Source organism: Pongo pygmaeus, chromosome 23, assembly GCF_028885625.2.
Source record: "Pongo pygmaeus isolate AG05252 chromosome 23, NHGRI_mPonPyg2-v2.0_pri, whole genome shotgun sequence".
Lineage (NCBI taxonomy): Eukaryota > Metazoa > Chordata > Mammalia > Primates > Hominidae > Pongo > Pongo pygmaeus.
Genome location: NC_085931.1, coordinates 33,850,991 through 33,868,179, shown reverse-complemented (window position 1 = coordinate 33,868,179; position 17,189 = coordinate 33,850,991). Strand labels below are relative to the sequence as shown.

Here is a 17,189-nt window from a genome sequence, read left to right as displayed (position 1 = left end):
TTGCCCCCTTCCTACTTACAAGAACTAAATGAGAGGAAAACATCCAGCGTGGTACCTGGGGGGGACCCAACTGATTAATGCTCATGTGTGATAGTTCTTTTTTGCTGTAACTGCAATATAGTGATAGAGGTGGGAAGTGAAGGCAGCCAGAAACTCAAACCTGAAAAAGCCTTTATCAACGGGAAAGATGGTCTGAAATAATGGCAGACATCCTGCGGGAAATACCCCCTACTTTGGCAATGAAAACTTCAACGTATGGCCTTCATGAAGACCTTTCAGTACATTCTAGGTTTGGGGACTTTGTTGTGCAGAGCAATTGGATAATTATACAAGTCAGTGGAAACAGTCACTCGTTGCATTACAGAATGCAGTATTTAAATGCAAATGCAACACCAAAAACAAATAAGGTGAGGAGTAAAAGAAGAGTGTGGCTAGCTTCTAGGTTAAATAAGACAGTTGGTCCCAACAGGTTGGATGTGACAGGACTGCGCTGGATGGCATTGATCACTTTGAATGGCAGACGTCATAGAGGAACATGTGCAGACTTCTCACTTTCTGTATACTAGAGCATTCCCAAGGGGCAAGGGGCCGCCAAAAGAGAGATTCCTGGTGTTATTAAATATGTAAGATATGCTGGGCACAGTGGCTTACGCCTGTAATCCCAGCACTTTGGGAGGCCGTGGCGGGTGGATTACTCGAGGTCAGGAGTTCAAGACCAGCCTGGCCAACATGGTGAAACCCCATCTCTACTAAAAGACAAAAACTAGCATGGTGGTGTGCCCCTGTAATCCCAGCTACACAGGAGGCTGAGACAGGAGAATTGCTTGAACCCGGGGGCAGAGGTTGCAGTGAGCTGATATTGCACCACTGCACTCCAGCCTGGATGATAGAGGGAGATTCCGTCTCAAAACAAAATAAAATAAATAAATAAATAAAATAAAAATAAATGTACAAGATACCATAATTTTGGTGGATCTGCTGTAGACTGAATGTCTGTATCACCCCCAAATTCATACGGGAGGTGATTAGGTAATGAGGGCACGGCCCTTATGAATGGAGTTAGTGCTTTTATAAAAGAGGCTCCAGAGAGCTCGCTCTCCCCTTCTGCCATGTGAGGCCACAGCGAGAAGACAGCCATCCATGAACCAGAACGCAGACCCTCAGCAGACACAAAGGCATGAGCATCTTGACCTCGGACTTCCCAGCTTCCCAAACTGTGAGAAATAAATCTTCCTGTTGTTTGAGCCACTCAGTCTACTGCATTCTGTTATAGTACCCTGAATGAACATAGATAGGGTACCAACAGAATATAGGCAAAAATAAATTCCTCCCTTCTAAAGAAAAGCTCCTAATACACTGAAATGAATACACAAAGAAAACTATAGTTCTTGCTCCTCTCACATGAAATAAGTAGAACTACATATAAGATTCCCCATGTACACAGCTATGAAGCTCTGGCTGCAGTAGCCAGGGTGTGGGATGAGAGCAGGTACCCAAAGATATGAGGACTTTGTTTCTTAAGCATTATTTATAATATAAAATGCACGTTTGCAAGATGAATGCTTGGGTAATATCTATTATCTTGAAACTAGGCCAAATCAATCAATCTTGTTAGATTTATACTTAATGGCTCCAAACTATGACTTCTTGCATATTATCATCAGAGTGTTAAATATATCTCAGAAACCTAGAATGTTTTTATATAGTGGTTTACTAGCACTGGAACAATAATAAAGTGGTCATTTTTATTTATTTCCTATGGACATGACAGCTTGCTCAGTGGACAATAAAATATATATTTTATAGGTTTATAGGTTTGTAAGGGTCTTAATGGTTATTTGCAAGGGATATTTTAAATGCTTCTACCCCTTCCCTCTACTGAAGCAAGATTGTTGTTTGAAACAATTTGAAGAGCATACAGAAAAGATCTGTTTTTATTGACCTGTAATATACGAGTTGAAATACATAGGAAATTGCTCTAACAAAATGGTGTACCCAGAATGCAACAGGTAAATATAATATCAAATCCAAGGAAATACAATACTTTATTCCAAAAGACATTATGTAATGTGCCTCTGGGTCAGTTGCGTCCATGCCTCTCTTATGGTTGCCCGCCATTTACGCAAAAGCAGAATCCAGCTCTGAAATAGTTGTTCAAAAAGGTGCAGGAGTCTGCTGCAGTGGCTCATACCTGTAATCCCAGCACCTTGAGAGGCCAAGGCAGGGAGATCCCTTGAGACCAGAGTTTGAGGCCAGCCTGGGCAACAACCCCGCCTCTCAAAAAAAAAAAAAAAAAAAAATTAAAATCAAATAACTAAACGAATAAATATCAGCTGAGTGTGGTGATACATGCCTGTGGTCCCAGCTATTCAGGAAGCTTAAGCGGGAGGATCACCGGGGCCTGGGAGGTCAAGGCTGCAGTGGGCCCTGATTGTGCCACGGCACTCCAGCCTGGACAACAGGAGAAAGACTCCAAATAAAAAAAAAAAAAAAAAAAAAAGGAGCCGACACACAGCATAGAGGTTGTACCTACTGTGCTTTTATTTCAAGGTTTTTGTGTGACTTTAGATATTCACAAGTTTCTCTCCTGTTAATTTTCCGGTTGTAAATTGATGAGATGTCTGCCTGGCTACTTCATGATATTGATATGATAATCAAATAAAATAATCTAATTAAGGCTGGGGCCCATGGTTCACGCCTGTATTCCAGCACTTTGGGAGGCAGAGGAGGGTGGATCACCTGAGGTCAGGAGTTTGAGACCAACTTGGCCAACATGGTGAAACCCTGTCTCTACTAAAAATACAAAAATTAGCCAGGAGTGGTGGCTAATCCCAGCTACTCAGAAGGCTGAGGCAGGAGAATTACTTGAACCCAGGAGGCTGAGGTTGCAGTGAGCCGAGATCACGCCACTGCACTCTAGCCTGGGTGACAGAGCAAGACAGACTCTCAAAAAAAAAAAAAAAAAAAAAAAAAATCTAATTAAATGATTTGGAAAAGCATAAGACACTTTGTAAGTCCAAAACATTATCAAAGATAACAGAGACATTCCTTTTTTTTTTTTTTTTTTTTTTTTGAGACGTAGTCTCGCTCTGTCGCCCAGGCTGGAGTGCAGTGGCGCGATCTCGGCTCACTGCAAGCTCCGCCTCCCAGATACATGCCATTCTCCTACCTCAGCCTCCAAAGTAACTGGGACTACAGGCACCCGCCACTGTGCCCGGCTAATTTTTTTTTGTATTTTTAGTAGAGACGGGGTTTCACTGTGGTCTCGATCTCCTGACCTTGTGATCCACCCGCCTCAGCCTCCCAAAGTGCTGGGATTACAGGGGTAAGCCACTATGCCCGGCCAGAGACATTCTTTACTTTCTCAGTTCTGATGCACCCTCACGTTCCTTGGGCTGTAATTTCATTGGCAGTTTAACTAAATTCCTGGAATACAAAGGCCATTTGTAATGGAGTTTTATTAAATTAATTAACAAGATTTAGAGCACTTTCTTCTTCAGAAGACTTGTGGCAGGCTTGGGAGGCAGATGACAGACTCTATATAATGGTGTGCACAATGGATTGATTTAATTAATTCAGTGATAATTAAGTTACTTGATCCAGTTGTTTGATGGTGTGTAAGCAAAACATCTGGTTGATTTGCCTGAATCTTGATTTTCACTGGTATTTTTACAACAGATATTGCTTCTAGAGGAAGAAACTTTGCAGGTATTTGTCATTAAGTTTTTATCCTAGATAAATTATATTTATCCTTAATCTTATTCTTCTATCTGCATTTTAAGCCATTTTATTTACACTGGGTTTTGTTTAGATAAAGAACAATTCATTTAAAATTTCTTTCTGTTCACTTTCTCACATCCATTTAAGAGAGCACAAACTGAATCATCAGCTACCATAAATCTGATGCCACTTCAGTGAATTCCCATTAATCAAAAAAACAAGTGATTATTGAGAATTGATTGACTGTGGCACTTCATTTGATGGCTGGAGAGGGTTTCTGTCCTCTGCCATTATGTTGCTTAGATTCAACTGAAGTGATGAGACCAACATACATAAAACAAAAAATAAAAGATAATTAAACTAAGCAACAGATGAAGTAGTATCAAATGCAAATATTCTTTCAGCTTATGGCAAAGAAAAGCCACTGGGGGCTGAATTATGGAAGAAAGGCTCATGGAATAGGCTGTATTTGAAGACTAGTATAAAAATTGTATGCATTTAAAAAAATTCCATTCAGTTAAATGTACTTGCACATATTCAGAGTTTTAAAAATTTGGCCTACATAACAATACAATTAAGATTCTGGCCCACTTGCATGTTGATTCTTTTAAGTATCACAAAACATGGTATTAAAAGCACTTTTCAGAGGAAGGAAAAAAAAAAAAAAACCAGAGAAATTAATTTGCCCAATGCCTGTAACCAGTAAGTGCTTGAAACAGGATTGAAGCTCAAGCATGTCTGCAAAGCTCATGACCCTCTTCAATGCCAGGATTCCTCTCAAGGAATGCTGAAAACTCAAGAAGCAAGGGATGATGGAGAGAAGGAAAAAAGATGGAGCAAACAGCTGCCACTCAAAGAACACAGAAATGCGGCCGGGCACGGTGGCGACACCTGTAATCCCAGCATTTTGGGAGGCCGAGGCAGGCGGATCATGAAGTCAAGAGATTGAGACCATCCTGGCCAACATGGTGAAACCCCATCTCTACTAAAAATACAAAAATTAGCTGGGCATGGTGGCGTGCGCCTGCAGTCTCAGCTACTCAGGAGGCTGAGGCAGGAGAATAGCTTGAACCTGGGAGGCGGAGGTTGCAGCAAGCCAAGATCACACCACTTCACTCCAGCCTAGGCAACAGAGCAAGACTTCGTCTAAAAAAAAAAAAGAACACATAAATGCATAACGTTCCTTGATACCCAGGAGTGACAGCAAGACTCATTTCAAATACTCCACCAGCAGGCAGGAGGCAGGGCCACGTGCCCAACAACCTACGTTATCAATTTCTACTTCTACTTACGCATTCTATTCTTTTTCTTAATTTCCAAAGGTTTTTGGGGAACACATGGTGTTTGGTTATATGAGTAAGTTTTTTAATGGTGATTTGTGAAATTTTCGTGCACCCATCACCTGAGCAGTATACACTGAACCCAACTTGTAGTCTGTTATCCCTCACCTTCCTCCCACCCTTTCAGCCTCCCTGACTCGCCAAAGTCCATTGTATTATTCTTAAGCCTTTACATCCTCATAGCTTGGCTCCCTCTTATGAGTGAGAACATACGACATTTGGCTTTCCATTCCTGAGTTATTTCACTTAGATAATAGTCCCCAGTCCCATCCAGTTTGCAGCGAATGCCATTAATTCATTCCTTTTTATGGCTAAGTAGCATTTCATCATCATCATATGATCATATGTCATACTTCCTTTATCCACTTGTTGACTGATGAGTATTTTGGGCTGGCTCCATATTTTTGCAATTGCAAATTGTGCTGCTATAAAAATGCATGTGCAAGGATCTCTTTCCTCCATGAGGCATGAGACACTTGGGTAGATCAGGGTGGAGACGATTCTCATTTGTTAAGAAAAAAAAAAAAAAAGTCCAGAAAAGATGAAAGAGCCTTATTCCAAAGATTCTTAAGATCTGAAGCAGAGTTTTCTCCAACCAAGCTAAATAATGTGAAGAACCACCCCATTCCAAAATAGGTGTGGGATTGAACCAAGTGATTTGTATTTTTAAAGCTCCCTTGGAAAAATCAGATGATCATGCAGACTTCAGAACAACCAGACCAAGCGGCACATGAATACCATATTTTCCAGGCTCCCCAGGATGGAAAGTGTGATTTCCATGGGTAAAAAGAGAAAATAGAGGGATGGGCACAGCGGCTCACACCCGTAATTCCAGCACTTTGGGAGTCCCAGGCAGGAGAATCGGTTGAGGCCAGGAGTTTGAGACCAGCCTGGGCAACACAGTGAAACCCTGTATCTATAAAAAATTAAAAAATTAGTCAGCCCTGGTTTTGCCAGCCTGTAGTCCTAGCTATTCGGGAGGCTGAGGTGGGAGGATTCTTATGAATATATTCTTTTAATAAGAATTTTAAAATTAAAAATTTTTAAAGAGCCAATAGAAAAACAACACATCAAATCAAATCAGACTCTTCAGACTGGCAAAATTTTTTAATGTGCCCGGACACAAGGTTTCTTTTTTCATCATTTTGATAAAAATGTTTTGAAACATGAGGGAAGTGGTGGTTGAGCAACACTGTGAATGGACTAAATGCCACTGAATTTTTCACTTTAAAATGATTATATTATGTGAATTTCACCTCAATAAAAAAGACATATTTAATATTAAATAAAAGAGAATGAGAGATGTATCACCAAGAAATCCCCAGTGGATGTTCTCTTTAACTTTCACTCCGGAACCAGAGACACCATAAGCGGATCAGAGTTATGGGGCATGTCCAATCAATGAACTAATTTCCTTTCTGCTTAGGGAATTATATTCCCTCGTTAGTCTGGGTGACAGATACCACAGTAAAGAGGGTTAGAAAGAATGTCAACCGACAGGGACACACGCAGCACACCTGGGGTTCTTAACCACTTTAAGCCATGAATAAAAACGACTCACCCGCACAATGATGCCCATACGTTTGCTTTCATAGGTGAAAGGAAGATCTGCAGGACGGTGAAGTTCAGGATCTGGTCACCAGGGGTCCTCAGCTGCATGGAAGACTGGTCCCGGCCCACCAGGCTTAAGCCCACACTTTCGGTCCACTGTACCAGGGCCACCTAAACGTCACACAGGGTCGAAGGTCAGATGCACAGCCAAGAATCTGGGTTCACAGGCTGTGCCATGAACACAAAGGCAGAAGGGGAATCACAGTAGTCACTGCCCTTAGGGACGCCAAGTGCTCTGTGCTGGCCCATGACAGTGTCTGTTCCTCTGGGTTTATGAGGGCTCCCACACTGAAAGCTGCCCCTCTATAAGGCACAATTCACCTTTTCTAGGCTCAGAGCAGGCTGCACACCAGAGGCATGGCGGAAAGAGACGGCAAAGGATTAAGAGTGATTGCAACTGGGTGCAGTGGCTCAGGCCTGTAATCCCAGCATTTTGGGAGGCCGAGGTGGGTGGATCACCTGAGGTCAGGAGTTCAAGACCAGCCTGGCCAATATGGTGAAACCCCGTCTTTACTAAAAATACAAAAATTAGCCAGGCATGGTGGCGGACACCTGTAATCCCAGCTAGTCAGAAGGCTGAGGCAGGAAAATCACTTGAACCCAGGAGGCGGAGATGCAGTGAGCTGAGATCACGCCATTGCACTCCAGCCTGGGTGACAGAGCGAGACTCTGTCCCCGTCCCCCCCCGCCCCCTGAAAAAAAGAGCGATTGGCACAATTATGGATCACTCCTGAAAGTATCTGCAACAAGCTAAACAACAAAAAAAGAAGGAAGAGAATGCTGACTGACACAGCCCTTCACCCTTCAGACTCTCCTTTCAGCCTCACGCACTGCACTGGGGGAGCGTTTTCAGTGGTTCTCAACTGGGTGATTCTGTCCCCCAGGGGACCTGCGGCAACATCTGGGGTAATTTGTACTTGTCACAACTGGAAGGAGGTAATGCTGGTATCCAGTGGGCAGAGGCCAGGGATGCTACAAAACATCCCGTAACACACAAGACAGACCCCACCAGAGAATGATCTGGCCCCAAATGTCAATAGTACTGATGTGGAGAACACGGGTCCACACAGAAGAGGAAACCGAGGCTCAGAGCAGTTAATGAAGTTGCCCAAGGTGACAGCGCTGGCATGTGGCAAAGCTAGGCCAGGCTGGCACCTGGATCTGCCTGGTGTAAAGTTCCACAGCACACACTCTTCCCTTCCAGGAGGCATCGCGTGGGTGTCAAGTCAGAACCTTCTCATGGCCTCAGCCAGACGTACTCAGCTTAAGGTCAAAGGCATGAGGGTTGCAAACTCCAAGACAGGAGCCAGAGTGTTGATGCAAATAGCAAAGAGGGCTGAGTGGGGGCTGTGGCAAGCAGGAGCCCAGCCCCAGCCAAAGGGGCTGCTGCTACTATACACACAGGTGGCGGTTACTGCCCTGCAGGGACGATGGCCAGGGTGGATGGAGCTTCCAGTTTCTCAAGAAAAAACAGAAATTTAGACTTCTCCCCGAGACAGTCCAACTTTTAAATGTAAGCAATTGGCCAGGTGCCGTGACTCACACTTTTAATCCCACCACTTGGGGAGGTTGACGCAGAAGGATCACTTGAGCCCAGGAGTTTGAGACAAGCCTAGGTAACACAAGGAGACCCCATCTCTAAAATTTTTTTTTTTAATTATTAGGGTGGTGGCTCATGCCTGTAATCCCAGAACTTTGGGAGGCTGAGGCAGGCAGATCACTTGAGGTCAGGAGTTCGAGACCAGCCTGGCCAACATGGTGAAATCCAGTCTCTACTAAAAATACAAAAATTAGCCGGAGGCGGTGGCATGTGCCTGTAATCCCAGCTACTCAGGAGGCTGAGGGAGGAGAATCTCTTGAACCTGGAAGGTAGAAGTTGCAGTGAGTAGAGATCGCGCCACCCCACTCCAGCCTGGGCCACAAAGCGAGACTGTATCTCAAAAAAAAAATTATTATTAGGGTGGGATGGTGCATGTCTGTCGTCTCAGTTACTCAAGAGGTTGAGGTGGGAGGATCACGATCTGGGAGATGGAGGCTACAGTGAGCCATAATGGTGCCACGGTACTCCCACCTGAACAACAGAGTAAGACCCTGTCTCAAAAAAATAACAACAGAGCCGGGCGCGGTGGCTCACACCTATAATCTCAGCACTTTGGGAGGCTGAGGTGAGTGGATCACCTGAGGTCAGGAGTTCGAGACCAGCCTGGCCAACATAGTGAAACCCCATCTCTGCGAAAAAAATACAAAAAATAAGCTGGGCGTGGTGGCAGGCACCTGTAATCCCAGCTACTAGGGAGGCTGAGGCAGGAGAATCACTCGAACCCAGGAGGCAGAGGTTGCAGTGAGCCGAGGTCGCGCCATTGCACTCCAGCCTGGGCAACAAGAGCGAAACTCCATCTCAAAAGAACAAAAAAAAGAAGAAGATAACCAAACACTTCCAGTGGAGGTGACGCCTTCCGAGTACCCCTCTCCCTATCACCTACCCACAGCCCCTGTCAACACCCTCCTAAAACCTGCCTCCCCTACTCCCCCTAAAGATTAAGCTTTATGAGAGGAAAGTGGGAGGGCCTTCCTTTTCTTCTTTCTTGATTTTTTGTGGACACTCTACCTTTGGACTTGGATGGGAATAAAGTGACAGCTTGTTTGGCATTGAAGTTGGAAGCCCTCCTGTATTCCTTCCCTGTTGTTGCTGTACCAAATTACTGTGCATCTGTTTTTTGTTTTGTTTGTTTTGTTTTCGTGATGGAGTCTCACTCTGTCACCCAGGCTGGAGTGCAGTGGTGCGATCTTGGCTCATTGCAACCTCCACCTCCCGGGTTCAAGCAATTCTCCTGCATTAGCCTCCCAAGTAGCTGGGATTACAGGTACCTGCCACTACATCTGCCTAATTTTTGTAATTTTAATAGAGATGGGATTTCACCATGTTGGCCAGATTGGTCTCAAACTCCTGATCTCAAGTGATCCACCTGCTTCAACCTCCCAAAGTTCTGGGATTACAGCCGTGGGCCACCGCACCGGCCAGCATCTGTTTTAAAATGAAATGAAACAAATAGATTTTCTTACAGTTCTACAGATCAGGGGTGACACGGGACGAGGGTCTCGCTGAGACAGGATCAAGGTCACTTGATTACCATTGCTGCGTTGCTGCTGAGGCTCTAGGGGAGCACCTGTAGTCCCAGCTACTGGAGAGGCTGAGATGGGAAGATTGATTGAGCCTGGGAGGCAGAGGCTACAGTAAGCTGAGACCATGCCACTGCACTCTAGCCTGGGTGAGAGTGAGACTCTGTCTCAAAAAAAAAAAAAAAAAAACAACCTGGGGTTCCTCTTGAGTTCCTGTTCCTTTTACCAAGAGAGCTCTGCAGAAGCCACGAGGCAAAGGTATGCAGCGCTCCACCCCCAGTCCTTTCTTTCTCTGGAACCCCTGGATGTCATCTTGGCTGGCCTGCTATACCCTGAAGAAGAGATCAAGCTGGAGCTCAAAACTGGGGTTCCAGTCCCCGCTCTGCCACCAGCCCCCAGCCCCCACAGACCTCTGCACAATAAAGATCTTGGAGTAGATGACTATTTCTCATTTCTGCTCCAGCTCTGAAAATGCATCTTTATGCATCCTTAGTCTACTATGCTCAGATATCGAATTCAATTTCTGTTGCTTCTATTAACTAAATTTACATTAGCAAGAAATCATTTTTCAAGACTCTCCCTTATTTAAGTTCAAGTCATAATGAGTCAGCCAGCACTAACTAGCTTTGAGCTTTGACCAATGGAAGAAACTGTCATCCTGACCTCTACCTTTCAAAGAAAGGACCAATCAAGTAGTGGGTTTTTCTGTTTTTTGTGTGTGTTTTTTTAGTTTTAGTTTTTGGCTACTGGCCTGCCTAAGTCGTTGAAAACTCATTCACTTAGTCATTTGTTGAATTTAATGGCTGTGCTATAGACAATGTTTATGTCCCTAAAATTCATGTGTTGAAACCTAATCCCCAATGTGATAGCAGTTGGAGATGGGGCCTCTGGGAGGTGATTAAGTCCTGGGGGTGGGGTTCCTCATGAGCGGATGAGTGCCTTTATAAAAGAAACCCCAGAGGGCTCCCTCGCTCCTTCTGCCGTGAGAGACGGAGTGAAAAGAGGGCCTTTTATCAGCCAGGAAGCAGGCCCTCACCAGACACCAAATCTGCCAGTATGCTGATACAGGACTTCCCAGCCTCCAGAACTAGGAGAAATAACTACTGTTGTTTACATGATACCCAGCTGATGGTATTTTGTTATAGCAGGCCAAACAGACTAAGACACTCTAACTTTCAGTATAGCCCTGTTTTGTCTGCTAACAATTGTCTTCCAAAGTTTAAAATTAACAAATCAGTAATGATTCGCAAATATAAAATCATACCAGCCGGGCGCAGTAGCTCATGTCTGTAATCCCAGCACTTTGGGAGGCCGAGGCAGGAGGATCACCTGAGGTCAGGAGTTCAAGACCAGTCTGGTCAACATAGTGAAACCCCATCTCTACAAAAATACAAAAATTAGCCAGGCATAATGGCAGATGCCTGTAATCCCAGCTGCTTGGAAGGCTGAGGCAGGAGAATCACGTGAACCCCAGAGGCAGAGGTTGCAGTGAGCTGGGATGGCGCCATTGCACTTCAGCCTGGGCGACAGAACAAGACTCCGCCTCAAAAATAAATAAATAAATAAAAATAAGAAAAAAAATCATCCCATCTATGTAAAAAAGCTTGGGTGCAGTGTAAAAATGTTTATAGAGTGATACACATGGAGAGAATTACTTCTAGCTTTTTTTTTTTTTTTTTTTTTTTTTGAGACGGAGTCTCACTCTGTTGCCCAGGCTGGAGTGCAGTGGCGCAATCTCGGCTCACTGCAAACTCCACCTCCTGGGTTCATGCCATTCTCCTGCCTCAGCCTCCCGAGTAGCTGGTGCCCGCCACCACACCCGGCTAATTTTTTTTTTTTGTATGTTTAGTAGAGACAGGTTTCACCGTGTTAGTCAGGACGGTCTCGATCTCCTGACCTCGTGATCTGCCCACCTCGGCCTCCCAAAGTGCTGGGATTACAGGCATGGGCCATGGCGCCCGGCCACTTCTAGCTTTCTATACCACTGAAATGTTTCAAACATGTATATGTATTTCTTTTATGTTTAACTTTAATTAAATAAACATCCCAATATAATTCAAATATTACAAATACCTAGTTCTGTACAAGCTAAAAACCCTGACTAAATTTATATCCTTCCTTATATACCTATTTAGTAATAAAGTAAAAAAAAAAAATTATTCTTCAGGTACTTTCAACACTTATGGAAATGATTTTTTTATTCCTATTCTCAAGCAGCTATTACTTCACCTGTTAATTGTCCTGAAAAGATGTGAAAAGTCTGTGATACTGGGCTTCCAAGAGATACATTAATTCCCCAAAAGACTGCTCTTAACTTCAATCAAGAAAGAACCTGTAACTCCAGAACCAGAAGAGGCTTCCAGGGCTGGGCAGCAGAATCGGCCAGCTCAGCATGCCCAGCTACAGACCCCACAGGCCCATGTTAGTGGAAATGTTGAATAACTATAACCTGAAATGATCAGAAATGACAAACACTTTTGAGGAAAGATCAATTACAGCTGTATGTAAACATCTTTTAGCCTTGCTTTCTTCTAGAGCAAGCCTCTCAGTGGAGCTTAGGAGCCTACGACAGCTATCTCTGTAGCCGTTCCCCACCCCTGGGATCCACCATCCTAGTCAAAACCTCTAAAGGGTCTGGTGAGGTGGCTCAAACCTGTAATCCCAGCCTTTGGGAGGCCAAGGCGGGCAGATCACCTGAGGTCAGGAGTTTGAGACCAGCCTGGCCAACATGGTGAAACCCCGTCTCTACTAAAGATACAAAAATTAGCCAGGCGTGGTGGCAGGCACCTATAATCCCAGCTTCTCAGGAGGCTGAGGCAGGAGAATCACTTGAACCCAGGAGGTGGAGGTTGCAGAAAGCTGAGATTGCACCACTGCATTCCATCCTGGGCGACAGAGAAAGACTGTCTCAAAAACAAAACAAAACAAAACCAAACAAGAACGTTCTCAGTCTCTTTGGGAGCTGATTCCAACAGGATCTGAGCCCTGCAGAAGTCTTTCCTTCTCCCTTTCCACTCTCCTCCACTTTAGCTTAAGTCAGTGTTAATTTAAAGCTACTTTCTAACAGGACACATAACATCCCCCAGAGTCCTACTCAGGGAAGACCAGTTTAGAAGCGGGGTACTCACTAACACCTCTCGACTGTGGGCCAGACAAACATCTGGGGAGTGAGCTGAGATAACTGCATTCCCTCCCAAAACACAGTGATATACAACAAGGTTACTTTAGTAACACTCTGGCTTCTGTTCAAAGAAATCACCCCTTAACACACAAGATAGAGGATTTCAGGGGCTTGCATCTCACTGCTGTTAACAGCCTCAGTTAGGGTCTCAATAACTGCAGGTCAGGCCAGTAGCAGAAAACGCAACCTCGTTAAGGTGGATGAATGAACAGATACATTAGACGCGAGCTGGATAAAATGCTGGAAAGGTAGAAAGGGCAGGGAGGGGATCCTGTCTCAGGAGTCTGTTGTGTTTTCTCCTCTGGGTGACAAGAAACCAAAGGGGCAGAGCCCACACCTTTCCCTTCCTCAAATGCCCATGTGAGGGACTCAGGCCAGAAACCATCCGTGAAAGGGCTTTTTCATCATTTCTTGGTCAGCAATAAACCACCTGTGACAAGTTTTTAAAGTTTTCTCTTTGTACCTGGGATGCTGTGCTTGGGAAATAAGTCAGATCATGTTCAGTAGCCTTGAATTCTTGTCAAAAGCGGGATACATACCAAATCATCAGAGCACGTATGATACGAGGTGGGAATGTGACATCTGATAAAAGGGGTTATTTGGTGGCATTCAATAAGATAAATACTCAAGCTCACAAAGAGTCACCGGTCAGCCCTAATCCAGCCTTTCAAAATTATAAATCTATCCACAGACCCACGGTTTTCTTCACTCAATACGAAAATACATTCAAATGCACCAGGCAGTGGTTGCAGGTTCAAATGCCGACAGGGGTTGGGAGACGAGCAGACAGGAGCAGGGCAGGGCCATGTGGGGGTCAGAAGAAAACTGAGGCAGCAGCTGCCCAGCTTGGCCAACCACTGCCAGGTAGAAGTTGGGCCCACTATTTCCAGACCTGATCTTTCTTGAGTAAAACTAATTTTGATATAAAATCAAGTGATTTTTAAATACTGCTTCAATTTTTTCTTTTAACATAGCATGAAACAAACAAAACACAGCCTGCTAGGAATCAGCGGAAGAGACAGTGGCATAAAAGGTCACTTCTTGCCGGGTGCAGTGGCTCATGCCTGTAATCCCAACACCTTGGGAGGTTGAAGTGGGTGAATCACCTCAGGTATGGAGCTCAAGACCAGCCTGGCCAACATAATGAAAACCCATCTCTACTAAAAAAAGTACAAAACATTCGCTGGGCCGGTGGGTGCCTGTAATCCCAGCTACTCGGGAGGCTGAGGCAGTGGAATTGCTTGAACCCAGGAGGTGGAGGTTGCAGTGAGCTGAGATCACACCACTGCACTCCAGCCTGGGCAACAGAGCAAGACTCTGTCTCAAATAAATAAATAAATAAATAGTCACTTCTTGATCCAAATGTCTTGTACTTGAAATTGAACTTCCTATCACTTGACTGATAAAAATTAATACTTAAGAAGAAAGAACAGCATCATCTTCCTAAAACGTGATCATTAAGAAATCACTATTTATGGGCCAGGCACAGTGGCTCACACCTGTAATCCCAGCACTTTGTGGGGCCAAGGATGGTGGATCACTTGAGGTAAGGAGTTCAAGACCAGCCTAGCCAACATGGTGAAACCCCATCTCTACTAAAAATACAAAAAAATTAGCCAGGCGTGGTGGTGCACGCCTGTAATCCCAGCTCCTCAGGAGGCTGAGGCAGGAGAATCACTTAAACCCGGGAGGCGGAGGTTGCAGTGAGCTGAGATTGTGGCACTGCACTCCAGCCTGGGCAACAGAGCAAGACTTCATCTCAAAACAAACAAATAAACTAAAAATACAAAATTAGCCAGGCATGGTGGCATGTGCCTGTAGTCCCAGCTACCTAGGAGGCTGAGGCAGGAGAATAGCTGGAACCCAGGAGGTGGAGGTTGTAGTGAGCCAAGATTGCACCACTGCACTCCAGCCTGGGCAACAGAGCAAGACTCTGTCTCAAAAAAGAAAAAGAAAAAAAAAAGAAATGACTATATATTAACTCTATTCTGAGCCAACACTAATATTACACAGGACAGAGCTTTTGCCTCTATGGCCCATGGATAAGCTAACACTAAGGGAGGCACACCTGACAGTTTCCTACAGTGTCTGTAAAACACTGTCCAGCCCTGCTCAAACTGCCCCCGCTGTCTTCTTCTGAACAACCACAGTCCTGTTTTGAGACCCCACTTCGGTGGCTAATCAATAACTGGATGGAAGAGCTCCCCTATAGCTCCTGACCTCTGTTCTCTGACCTTACCCCCTGGGTCCAAGGTCATGGCAACGTGGCGGTAAAACTCCAACACCCTCCTAAATCTTTCTGCTTCACACTCCGAGCTCATTTGTGTACATGTCTGAATGCTGTCATTGTCTGGACCTGAGGCTGAGGCTCAGGCTATGCCCAAGGCATTGAGGAGAACTGCATACATCTTATGGTTCACCAAGAATGCGCTCATAAAAAAACAAACCAACCAAACTCGTAGCCGCAGAAGGACCGCGAGATTGTCTGCCCTCCCCAGCGCCATGTACTTGAGCTCTCTGGCAGTTTTTACACTCACGTTCAGCAACAGGGTTAGGACGAGGCAAAAGGAGACAACTGGAACCTTTTACACACATGGTCAAAGATGTGCAGACAGAACATGGAAGGCAACTCATCGTGGAATGATTTATGATAGCCAAAAGGGGGAAACCTCCTAAGTGGTAAGCTTGGGAGATAGAACAAATACTCTGTGGTGTACGTAGGCAGAAGAATATTGTATAGCCATTAAAAATCCTCTTATTGGCCCAATGCAGTGCTTATGCCTGTAATTCCAGCACTCTGGGAGGCTGAGGCAGGACAATTGCTTGAGTTCTGGAGTTTGAGATTGGCCTGGGCAACATAGCAAGACCCCCATTGCTACAATAAAATACAAAAATTTATCCAGGTGTGGTAGTGTGTGCCTCTCATCCCAGCTACTTGGGAGGCTGAGGCGGGAGGACCGCTTGAGGCCAGGAGGTCAAGGCTGCAGTGAGCCAAGACTGCACCACTATATTCCAGCCTGGACAATACAGCAAGATCCTATCTCAAAAAAATAAGCAAAACACATTAAAAAAGAAAGAAATTCTCTGACTTGCAGCAACATAGATGGAACTGGAAGTTGTTAAGTGAAACATGCTCATTTTAATTTTCCTTTCTAAGGGATGAATCCTAATGAGGTGGGTGGTAAAGGCAAGATACTCAGAAGGTAGGCTGCCAGGGTCTGGCAGAAAAAAGCTTATTTTCACCAAGCTCGGAAGCTTCCCCAGATGAGAAAAGAGGGAAGAGACCAAAAAATAAAAAATAAAAAATAAAAATTCCACTGCACTTGGGAGATGCAGAGTGTCTGAACATTACCTCCAAACAGGGTACCCTGTTTGGCTAAAAATAGCCAGAGACTGTAGAACTTCATCCAGTATCAGCCCTGAGTCTCCCAAACAGGCATCTTCACTCTCTGGAGCGCTTCAGGAGTTTACAAAGCACTTTCAAGCCATCATCCCCCGGGGAGGAAAGTGGTATTGTGGGTTGCATAGTCCAGACTCTAGGCGTGGGCTGTCTGGTTTTAATCTTCCCAGCTATGTGACCGTGGGAACTTTCCTTAGCCAACTTACACTTCATCTGCAAAATGGGCACAATCGTTGTGACTCTATCATAAGAGGGGCTCACAGCCCAGGGCCTGGCACAGAGCAGGTATTCAATAGGTGGTCATTTCTCACTGCCGTCAGTACCACTGTTATCACCATTACTAAATCATCTTTAGCAAGGACCTGTGAGGTCAATGGCCCTAGCCCCTCTTTACCTTTGAGGAGGCTGAGGTGCAGCAATGATTTCCTTAAAATCGCACAGCTAGGCCGGGTGCGGTAGATCACGCCTGTAATCCCAGCACTGTGGGAGGCCAAGGCGGGCAGATCACTTGAGGTCAGGAGTTCGAGACCAGCCTGGCCAACATGGTGAAACCTCGTCTCTACTAAAAATTCAAAATTAGCCGGGCGTGGTGGCGGATGCCTGTAGTCCCAGCTACTTGGGAGGTGAGGCAAGAGAATCGCTTGAACCTGGGAGGTGGAGGTTGAAGTGAGCCAAGATCGTATCACTGCACTCTAGCCTGGGCAGCAGAGCAAGAATTCGTCTCAAAAAAAAAAAAAAAAAAAAATCACACAGCTGATTGAATTGAAAGTTACAAGTGAAACATGGCCAGCAATTGCACTGCAGAAGCAGGGAAGGC

General features: G+C 44.9%; 1 protein-coding gene across 1 annotated transcript in view; it reads right to left on the bottom strand.

The window, feature by feature from the left end:
• Positions 1 to 4,874: 4,874 nt before the first annotated feature.
• Positions 4,875 to 17,189, bottom strand: part of LOC129022794 (probable phospholipid-transporting ATPase IIA) — a 57,277-nt gene continuing 44,962 nt past the window's right edge. The window contains exons 9-10 of the mRNA XM_054469040.2: positions 6,622 to 6,782; positions 4,875 to 5,976 (exon numbers count right to left, since the gene is read on the bottom strand). Of these exons, the coding sequence (XP_054325015.2) occupies positions 5,766 to 5,976; positions 6,622 to 6,782 (372 nt within the window). The 3' untranslated portion in view covers positions 4,875 to 5,765. The remainder of the gene's footprint in view (positions 5,977 to 6,621; positions 6,783 to 17,189) is intronic.